Consider the following 11,617-nt stretch of genomic DNA (forward strand, 5'->3'; position numbering starts at 1 on the left):
TTATCCAAAAAAAAACCCCAAAGCTGACAGACTCTTAGCCAAAAACACCCAAAGCTGATAGACCCTTACCCAAAAAGACCCAAAGCTGATAGACTCTTACCCAAAAAGACCCAAAGCTGACAAACCCTTACCCAAAAAGACCCAAAGCTGAGAGACTGTTAACCAAAAAGACCCAAAGCTGATAGACCCTTACCCAAAAGGACCCAAAGCTGATAGACTCTTACCCAAAAAGACCCAAAGCTGATAGACTCTTACCCAAAAAGACCCAAAGCTGATAGACTCTTACCCCAAAAGACCCAAAGCTGATAGACTTTTACCCAAAAATACCCAAAGCTGATAGACTCTTACCCAAAAAGACCCAAAGCTGATAGACCCTTACCCAAAAAGACCCAAAGCTGATAGACTCTTACCCAAAAAGACCCAAAGCTGATAGACTCTTACCCAAAAAGACCCAAAGCTGATAGACTCTTACCCAAAAAGATCCAAAGCTGATAGACTCTTACCCAAAAAGACCCAAAGCTGATAGACTCTTACCCAAAAAGACCCAAAGCTGATAGACTCTTACCCCAAAAGACCCAAAGCTGATAGACTTTTACCCAAAAATACCCAAAGCTGATAGACTCTTAGCCAAAAACACCCAAAGCTGATAGACCCTTACCCAAAAGGACCCAAAGCTGATAGACTCTTACCCAAAAAGACCCAAAGCTGATAGACTCTTACCCAAAAAGACCCAAAGCTGATAGACTCTTACCCCAAAAGACCCAAAGCTGATAGACTTTTACCCAAAAATACCCAAAGCTGATAGACTCTTAGCCAAAAACACCCAAAGCTGATAGACCCTTACCCAAAAAGACCCAAAGCTGATAGACTCTTACCCAAAAAGACCCAAAGCTGATAGACCCTTACCCAAAAAGACCCAAAGCTGATAGACTCTTATCCAAAAAAAACCCCCAAAGCTGATAGACTCTTAGCCAAAAACACCCAAAGCTGATAGACCCTTACCCAAAAAGACCCAAAGCTGATAGACTCTTACCCAAAAAGACCCAAAGCTGATAGACTCTTACCCCAAAAGACCCAAAGCTGATAGACTTTTACCCAAAAATACCCAAAGCTGATAGACTCTTACCCAAAAAGACCCAAAGCTGATAGACCCTTACCCAAAAAGACCCAAAGCTGATAGACCCTTACCCAAAAAGACCCAAAGCTGAGAGACTCTTACCCAAAAATACCCAAAGCTGAGAGACTCTTACCCAAAAATACCCAAAGCTGATACTCTTACCCAAAAAGACCCAAAGCTGATAGACTCTTACCCAAAAAGACCCAAAGCTGATAGACCCTTACCCCAAAAGACCCAAAGCTGATAAACTCTTACCCAAAAAGACCCAAAAAGACCGAGTGCTGTAATAAAATCAAAAGGTGCTTCAACAAAGTATTAGTTCAGGGGTGTGCAGACTTACGCAACCAGGTTATTTTAAGTTTATTTTTACTTTCCCCCCCAAAAGGTTTGTTTTTCCACTTGATTTTCATAGGCGGCAATTTCACATTAAAGGTAGAAATTGTTCTGACGTCATTCATCTTGGTTTAATTTTTCTTACATCACAAAAATCTGCCATTTTAACAGGGATGTGTAGACTTTTTATATCCACTGTATGTTTTACAAACTAACAGGATAGCATGTTTGCATTTTTACAAAGACTGGGGGTACATATCTAATCTAAGTTACGGTGAGTTAAGTTTTAAAAAGTCAGTTTTCCATGTTTCGGTCAAACTAAACATGTTTGACTATGAAGAATATTTTGGCACTTAACTCTCTGAGTGTTAAACATTTTTAGTCACTCCATTTCTGATAGAACCAAATAAAACTATTTAACACTCTCTTTCCAGGAGTACCTGCACAGTCAGAGCTGTATCCATGGCAATGTGGGTGCACGCAGCGTTCTGATTGGTCGAGATATGACGGCTAAACTGTGGGGACTAGGCCCCGCCTACCACCGGAGAACGCTGGCAGGGTCGCCGGGTGAACTGGAGGCCATAGAGATGAGGAAGTGGCAGGCTCCTGAAGTACTAGCCAGGAGAGCTGTCAGTCAAAGTAGTGACGTGTGAGTGATCTAGCCCCGCCCCCTCAGAGAATATCAAATAATCCAGACACTATTCCTGCAAAGAATTATTCACTTCGGTTAGCGCTCGGCAATATGGAAAGTATTATTCCCACAATTATCATAGGGAATTTTACACGACATGATTCTATAAGCACAATATCTGCTAACAAGTGCAAAAATACCATGTTTAAGAATCTAGCCGAGGTTCATCGCGTCACAATGTTTGGTAATGTAAAGTCTAATATCAAACAAAAACTAGTTTTCAAATTATACTCCCTCAGATATTTCACGCCTCATTTTGTGAGAAAATGTATGATTTGGAAACAAAATTGATGTATCACGAGATGACGATATCCACATTTCGAGACGATAAACAATAATACTGAATTATTGCCTAGCTCTACCTCCCTCTCTATCCATCCATCTATCTATCATCATTAAGTGTCTCATGAAGTCATTACTCTAATCTGTTACTGTTTCTCTGTTCTGTCCACTCAGCATCTATTGCACGTCTACGGTTTCTGGAAAAGGAATCCCTACTCTCATAGCCTTCTTGAGGGTTTTCCTTTTTTTTTTTTTACCGATAATCTTTTTTTCTGTTTGAGTTTTTCCTCATCTGAGTTTTGGGTCTAGGGATTAGGGGTTGTCAGGCTCTGGCACGTATCCTGCCTATCTGCTGGGGAATGGGTCGATGAGCCACTTGACATTTCTAGCGTCTGTTGAAAGCCGCTGATAACACTGGTGGGTTTGAGGCGAAGACTGCTCTTAAACGGGAACGAGAACGCTCTGAATGTATGGTTATTTAAGGCTGCAATCCAAAAATGTTTTCTCTGTCAGTAAATGTTTATTTTCCTCCATGTGTGTGATGGAGTCAGGGTACATAATACTACCCAGTCATCTTCACCATGGTTGGAGACACCCTCCAGCCTCCATATACCACTGCTGAGATGTTTTGACTAGGTAGGACGAATACTGGTGCAGCAGCAAACATGTATGGGTTGGAAAAAAGACCGAGGCGTGATGCTGATGTGTCCATGGCAACCAATGACTGTACAACAGTGTTTGTAATACACCAGACTGGGTGTGTTAGCTTTGGTCCCAGCATCCAGTTTTACAAGGGTGGGAACTGTTTACTGCTGAGCTGACGGCACACCAGCTACAATTGCTGCTACACCTTGTTTGTAGTCCTGCTACACCTGGTTTGTAGTCCCGCTACACCTGGTTTGTAGTCCTGCTACACCTTATTTGTAGTCCCGCTACACCTGGTTTGTAGTCCCGCTACACCTGGTTTGTAGTCTTGCTACACCTTGTTTGTAGTCCCGCTACACTTGGTTTGTAGTCCCGCTACACTTGGTTTGTAGTCCCGCTACACCTGGTTTGTAGTCCCGCTACACCTTGTTTGTAGTCTTGCTACACCTTGTTTGTAGTCCCGCTACACCTGGTTTGTAGTCCCGCTACACCTCGTTTGTAGTCTTGCTACACCTTGTTTGTAGTCCCGCTACACCTGGTTTGTAGTCCCAGAACATCAGAGTCAACAGGTCTGTTTCTCTCTGCCGCCTGCATCCACTATATCACACCACTGTCCTACTGGAAAACTGTCTGTCTGTCCAACACCGCCACCACATCATCATCACCACATTTAAAATGGATCAAATGGGAAGGCGAGTCACGGATTGCAGCTTTAAAAACTTTAGAAAGTGATCTGGCTGGCCCGCGCTCCAAAATCAAGTGGCTGTGCTTATTTGTGTTGCATAAATAAGAGAAGCAACGTCCATACATAGTTTTAAGAACCATTTTTGTGCTCTTGCTTTTAATTAATTCCACTTTATATTTATTTTTTATCTTGTACTTTGGTTTTATGTTTTTTGCCAAGGTCTGTCTTTTGTTTTTAACTTGTTTTATCTGTACTGTTGTTGAATTTTATTGTTTCCCCTGTTTTTAATGTAAAGCACTTCGAGCTGCATCTTATGTATGAAAGGTGCTATACAAATAAGGTTTATTATTATTATAAATGGAAGAACAAGACATGCGAACAAGATGTCAAATGTTTTAGCAGGGCCTTCATTAGTGACGTGTTAAACACGTCTGGCGCTTCCAGTCCATCACAGATGTAAAGATATCATGACCATCTACCCGCTCCCAGTTTTGAAAACCTTTGAATCCAAAAAAAAAAAATATATATATATATATTATAGAGAGAGAGAGAGAGAGAGAGAGAGAGAGAGAGAGAGTATGAAAAGCAAAATAAATGTATCAGCCTCTGTTCAACAAGCTTGACTTGGAAATTAAAAGTACTTTGACAGATTTACTCTACCGTGTAAAGATGTGTTTTCATCAACTTATTGTAACTCTTCAACCTTTCTCTTTTTGCAGATGGTCTTTTGGTATCCTGCTCTATGAAATGGTCACATTAGGTAGGTGGTTTTAAATCACATACTCGTTCCTAAAGAAACGTTTTTCTATTCATCGCTAGCTGTTATCATCGCAAATCACTGCGCACAACGGTCAAGTGAGCTGTGCATGAACTTGGACGTTAACTTCCACTTTAGAAAGTGGAAGAGCTAGCACTTTTATTTACCACTAATCTGCTCATTATTAAAGGAGCTATGAGTAATATTTGGTCTCTCCTGAAGCACAATGACAAGTAAATATCATATTTGAATGGTACTGGTTTAAACATTGCCAATGACACGCACCAAAGATTTTTGCATTCAAAAACACAGCTGCCAAAGTGTTTGTGTTGTTGTTTGACACGGCGCCTCCCGGAAAACCTGGCCCACACGCAGTTAGCAGCAAACAACGCAGCTATCACTCAAAACTACTTAAGATATTTTAACATGGTAGATTTGGGCAAACCTGTTGGGTTTCTATGACCTTTCCATTTGGATTTGCTCATCACATCACTGTACACTAGAGGTCAGCACAGAATGCAAATGCACTGCAGATGTTCACCCACTGAATAGGACACTGATGTGCCAAGGCTGGCCACTGGATCATAACCTACTGTACGACTCCATGTTTAAGTGGTGACAATCATACTGACCAAACGGACACCATCTACTGTGCTACAGTTAGGTCCGTAAGTATTTGGACAGCGACACAATATTTGTAATTTTGCCCCTGTACACCACCACAGTGGATTTGAAATGAAGTAACCAATATGTGATTGAAGTGTGGACTTTCAGCTTTAATTTAAGGGGTTGGAAAAAAATATTGCATTAACCGTTCAGGAATTACAGCCAGTTTTATATACGGTCCCCCCATTTTCAGACGATCAAAAGTGATTGGCTGCTTGACGAACAGGTGGTTTCATGGGCAAGTAAGACCTTCCCCATCGTCAGTCCATGACACATTAAGCAGATAAAAGGGTCTGGAGTTCATTCCAATTATTTACATTTGGTAGCTGTTCATCGCAACTCTCAACATGAAGTCCATAGAGGTGTCGATACAAGTGATGGAGGCCATCATTGGGCTGAAAAAGCAAAGGAAATCTATCAGATGGATAGGAAACACTTCAGGAGCGGCCAAATCAACATTTTGGTACATTCTTAAAAAGAAAGATTGCACTGGCAAGCTCAGCAGCACCAAAAGGCTTGGAAGACCACGGAACACAGCTACAGTGGATGATCACAGATTTCTTTCCCTAGTGAAGACAAACACATTCACAACATGTAGTGAAGTCACAAACACTCTTGAGAGGAAGGGGTGTCATTGTACAAGTCTACAATCAAGAGACGCCTGCATGGAAATAAATACGGAGGATTTACGACAAGGTGAAAACCACTGGTGTCACTTAAGAACAGGAAGGCCAGATTAGACTGTGTTTAAAAACATCTAAAAACCTGCCCAGTTCTGGAACAAGGTTCTCTGGACAGATGAAGCAATGATGAACTTGTACCAGAAGGATGGGAAGAGGAGAAGTGTGGAGAACAAAAGGAACAGCTCATGACTCTCAGCATACCATATCATCTGTCAGACATGGTGGAGGTGGTGTTGTGAAATGGGCATGTATGGTTGCCAGGGGAACTTGGTCATTGGTGTTTATTGTTGATGTGACTACTGACAGAAGCAGCAGGATGGATCGTGGTGTTTATAAGGATACACCATTTGCTCAGATTTAGCCAAATGTCACAAAAATTAGAGGACGGCGCTTCACACTGCAGATGGATAATGACACAAAACAAGCTGAGAAAGCGACCCAAGAGTCTCTCAAGGCAGAAAAGTGGACTATTCATCAGTGACCAAGTCAGTCACCTGATCTCAACCCAATTGAGCATGCTTTTCACTTGCTGAAGATCAAACTAATGGCCAAAAGACCCACAAACAACCAGCAACTGAAGGCAGCTGCCGTTAAGTCTTGGCGGAGCATTTCAAAGGAGGAAACTGTTATAATCATAGTTATGTTTGTTTGTCCAATTACTTTTGAGCCTCTGAAAATGGGATGACCCTGTATATCCATGGCTGTAATTCTTGAACAGGTAATGCCATATTTTTATCCAACCCCTTAAATTAAAGCTGAAAGTCTACTCTTCAATCACATCTCAAATACGTCATGTCAAATCCACTGTGGTGGTATACAGGGGCAAAATTACAAATATTGTGTCACTGTCCAAATACTTATGGACCTAACTGTAAGTCTAAGCACTGACACTGTGTCTAGTGCTGTTTGTGCATATTACCTTCTCCAACATGGTCCTATGATGTTCTGTATTTTCCCTCATAGGCGACCCTCCGTTTGCCGACATCTTAGCCAGTGAACTCCTTCAGCAACTCCAGAGAGGGAACACCCTGAGGAGACCAGCCACCTGCTCCAATTCATTGTAAGAGAAACTACGGAAGATGAAACTTGTGGTCCTTCTACTTCTCCAAATCTAATCTAACGGGGAACAACGGATGATTTAATAAACACAAAGCTACAGTCAAGGAGTCTTCTATGGCAGTGTGCAATTTTAGTGAGACATACATGAAACAAAAATAGGATTATTTTCAGGGTTCCCACTTCTTTTTAGGAAATGATTTTCCAGGACTTCTTCTTGGATATTCATGCCAGGAGCTGCTGACAGAAGGTCATATTAACTATCAGCGGAAGTCTCAACAGTCTCTAAATGGACTGTGTGACTGAACACACCGATGTCACATCTCAACACACAAAAATATGAATAATATCTCCACTAAACGTTTATAAGCTCAAAATAAACAATCTCTGTGGGTAAAAATGCAATTTTAGAACCTGAATTTACATTTTTCCATGACCTTGAAATTTCCAGGAGATTTTATCAACTTTATTGTTTTCCATGACTGGAAAACTAGCCTATTCATTTCCAGGATGAGAGGAAACCATATCTCTATAATTCTTACATTAGCATAGTTAGTATTACTGAGCACATTTGGATTATAATGTTAACCATGGTTGAGGTTAGCTGAATAACCTGCGGGTTAATCTCAAACACTACTTGCAGCACTGCAGTGCAGCCATGCAAGAATAATCTTTGAGTTCAAACTTTGTATTCAACTTTGTCCAAAGTGACTTGTAAAAGGCAGGCTATATTGAGAGTAATGACTCAATGGTGATTATGACACATGAGGTGTACCAAGCTATAAACAAGCTGTCTGATAACTAAGGAAGTGGTTTAGATCATATGACTGCTGAACACCATAGATATGCCAGTCCGAGGATAGCTCCTCTCCTTGCTACGTGTCTTGTCTTACTGGCTTTATGGCCCATGGCTTGTTACCAGACTCAATGTCGTCTGTACTGTTAGTGCCAGTCATTAAGGACAAAGCTGGAAAAGTATGCAGCCTAGATCTCTACAGGCCTATAGCTCTAGCCAGCATACTGTCAAAAGTCCTAGAAAGAATCCTGCTGGATAGTGCACGAATTTATCAACTCCACGGATAACCAGTTTGGTTTTAAAGCTAAACACGGCACTGACTTGTGTATATATGCCTTAAAGGAAATTGTTAACAAATAGAGGCCAAAACTCAATGGCTCTTCATGTGTTTTATTGATGCTTCTAAAGCTTTTGATCAAGTCAATCATAGAAAGTTGTTTGTTAAGCCAAGTCAAAGAGGGGTGCCTAAATACATTGCGAGAATTGGGCAGCACGGTGGCGCAGTGGTTAGCGCTATTGCCTCACAGCATGAAGATCCTGGGTTCAAACCCCGGGGTTGTCCAAGCTTGGGGGTCATCCTAGGTTGTCCTCTGTGTGGAGTTTGCATGCTCTCTCCGTGTCTGTGGTGGGTTTTGTCTGGGTGCTCTGGTTTCCCCCACCATCAAAAAGACATGCATGTTAGGACTTATACTCCTGTCTGTGCCCCTGAGCAAGACAATGTGAAAAGAACTGGAGTTGGTCCCCGGGCGCAGCATGGAGGCGGCAGCCCACTGCTCCTAGCTACACAGATCACATCTAGGATGGGTTAGTTTGCAGTAACTGAATTTCTCAGACGGGATTAATAATAAAGGAATCTTAACTTAATTCTGGCTAATGCCCACCAGACTATGCAAGTAAAATGGGGCAAAAGTGTCTCAGCCCCATTTAGGGTTAGCAATGGTGTCAGACAGGGGAGAATTTTGTCCCCAGTTCTTTTTAATCTATATATTGAAGATCTATTCAAGCAACTGAAAGCCTGTAACAGTGTGTATGATTGGCAATTCCCTATGTAGATGATCTTGTACTCTTAGTCCATGTGGCGCTCGTCTCCACCAGCTCCTTAATATATGTTCTGTGTATGGTGGACCAGAGGGTGTGCTCCAATTATCGGGGCATCACATAGCTCAGCCTCCCTGGGAAAGTCTACTCTAGAGTGCTGGAAAGGAGTCTCCCACCTATTGTCAAACCTTGGATCCAGGAGGAACAATTCGGATTCCATCCTGGCCGTGGAACAACGGACCAACTCTTTACCCTTGCGGAAGTGCTGAGGGAGGCATGGGAGTTTGACCTACATGTGTTTTGTGGACTTGGAGAAGGCTTATGACCGTGTACCCCGGGGCACTCTGTGGGGGGTACTGTGAGAGTATGGGGTACCAAGGCAGTTGCTACAAGCCATCTGGTCCTTGTATAACCACAATGAGAGCTGTGTCTGCATTCTTGGCACAAAGTCAAACACATTTTCGGTGGGTGTCAGACTCCGCCAAGGTTGTCCCTCGTCTCCGATTCTGTTTGTGATATTCATGGACAGGATCTCAAGGTGCAGGCAAGGTGAAGAGTGTGTCCATTTTTAGGAACCTCAGAATTGCATCTCTGCTCTTCGATGATGATGTGGTTTTGTTGGCTTCATCAGAACGTGACCTCCGGTGCGCACTGGGGTGGTTTCCAGCTGATTGTGAAATGGCCGGGATGAGAGTCAGCACCTCCAAGTCTGAGACTATGGTTCTCTACTGGAAAATGGTGGATTGCTCCCTCTGGGTTGGGGATAAGTTGTTGCCTCAAGTTAAGGAGTTCAAGTATCTCAGGGTCTTGTTCATGAGTGAGGGTTGGATGGAGCGGGAGATTGACAGAGGGATTGGTGCAGCATCAGCAGTAATACGGACATTGTACCGGACCATTGTGGTGAAGCGGGAGCTGAGCCGGAAGGCAAAGCTCTCAATTTACCAGTCAATCTTCGTTCCAACCCTCACCTATAGTCATGAGCTTTGGGTAGTGACCGAAAGGGTGAGATCATGGCTACAAGCAGCTGAAATGAGTTTCCTCCGTAGGGTGTCTGGGCTCAGCTTTAGAGACAGGGTGAGGATCTCGGACATCCGGAGGGAGCTCGGAGTAGAGCCACTGCTCCTTCGCGTCGAAAGGAACCAGTTGAGGTGGTTCGGGCATCTGATTAGGATGCCTCCTGGGTGCCTTCCTTTTCCAAGCTCATCCAACCTGGAGGAGACCCCGGGATAAACCCAGAACTTGCTGGAGGGACTACATGTCCAATCTGGCCTGGGAACACACCAGCTCGAGCTGGAGGGCGTTGCTGGGGAAAGGGATGTCTGGAGTCCCCTACTTAGCTTGCTGCCACTGCAACCTGACTCAAGAGAAGCGGCTGATGATGAGATGAGAGATGTATGGTGGGGAACATGATATCAAATACAATGTCAGTAAGAGTGTTGTCTTGATCGGTAGAACCAAAAAGGACAAATTTCTCAAGTTTCCTGACTTCAAACTGTCTGATAATAATCTTGGTGTCTGTAATAAGGTAAAATATCAACATTTTATTACAAAGGACAGATGATGATATTCCTAGACAATGCTGCATGATGTATGCACAAGCAAACATTCTTTCTACAAGTTTAGTATGTGTACAGATGGGAGTGAGGATGTCTCTATTCAGAGCGTATTCTACTCTACTGCCCACTTGTGGTCAAACTACAAAAAGCAAGTTTACAGAGACTTCAAGCAGCTCATTACGGTGCCATTAGACCATTACTTAAGAGACCTAGGTGGTGTAGTACAAATGAAATGTTTGTGGCTGCAGGAGTCAATACTTTCCAAACTGGTTTAAGAAGACATGTATAAGTTTATTTGCCGGCTTAATGCCTCTAAATGAAATCATCTTGGTTTTATCAAACATAACGTTTAGTACTACACGCTACCAACACCAGCTGTGGGGGCATTGGTAGAGTTGTCTCCTTGTAAGACATTAACATCTATTTCTTTTTTTCTTGAAAACATGATCTTTTATGGTGCCTTTGTATGTAATGTATTCTACGTAATGCCTTTTATCTGGACTCTGAGTCTGAAATAAAGTTTAAATGAATGAACGAATGACCTAAGAAAAACTACATCAAATTCAGTTTTACCATTCATATTTGGATTTTTTGTTAGCTTCCGCACTACTAGGTTAGCACCTGGCCAAGATGGCAACAATTACAAATTAACAGCCAGATCTCGAGTCTCTCAGGCATGTTCACATGAGCAGAATCAGACTCGAATGGATCAGGTGTGATTGGAAAAACATCACATTTACAGAGACTCTTGGGTTTTAATGTACGAATCTCATGTTATTAAATAAGGACGAAGCCTCGGGTAGAAACTAGAGTTAAACGTTGAAGAAATGGAGAATGAGCGAAGGACGACGATGTCTTATTTACCATTATGTCCATGTTTTGCAGGTACTCTATTATAAAGTCCTGTTGTCAGTTTGGCAACCAGCAGCGTCTGTCGATGTCCGAGCTGATCCGGAAGCTCCAGCTGGGAGAGAGAGGAGCCAACAACAGGACTGTTCTCCGAGTTCCGGAGCCACTGGACATTGAGGAATACCTGAGAGAGGCGGGATTTGGAGAGGCCTACAACTATGCTGTGCTCTGATTGGTTCAGTCACATTGACCCAAGCCATATCTCTCATAGGATGGCTCTAGTGGCCAATTAAGAAGATTTTGGGTTTTTTGCACTAATAATCGACATTGACACTTGGCACGTGCTACAGTTCTCTGGACCAATTTTAACTGAATGTTGAACTAGCTCCAGCGGCCTCATGTTTTACAGGATAAAGGATCCTCATCATCTACAAAGACATTGCAGCAGCCCTTGAAGGTGTTC

At 42.7% G+C, this 11,617-nt stretch overlaps 1 protein-coding gene across 1 annotated transcript in view; it reads left to right on the forward strand.

The window, feature by feature from the left end:
- The window catches only part of styk1a (serine/threonine/tyrosine kinase 1a), a 31,387-nt gene extending 19,770 nt beyond the window's left edge, over nt 1-11,617 (forward strand). The window contains exons 6-9 of the mRNA XM_056298869.1: nt 1,885-2,099; nt 4,473-4,513; nt 6,823-6,919; nt 11,191-11,617. Coding sequence (XP_056154844.1) covers nt 1,885-2,099; nt 4,473-4,513; nt 6,823-6,919; nt 11,191-11,386 — 549 coding nt within the window. The 3' untranslated portion in view covers nt 11,387-11,617. The remainder of the gene's footprint in view (nt 1-1,884; nt 2,100-4,472; nt 4,514-6,822; nt 6,920-11,190) is intronic.

This window comes from Lampris incognitus, chromosome 18 (assembly GCF_029633865.1).
Source record: "Lampris incognitus isolate fLamInc1 chromosome 18, fLamInc1.hap2, whole genome shotgun sequence".
Classification (NCBI taxonomy): Eukaryota; Metazoa; Chordata; class Actinopteri; order Lampriformes; family Lampridae; genus Lampris; species Lampris incognitus.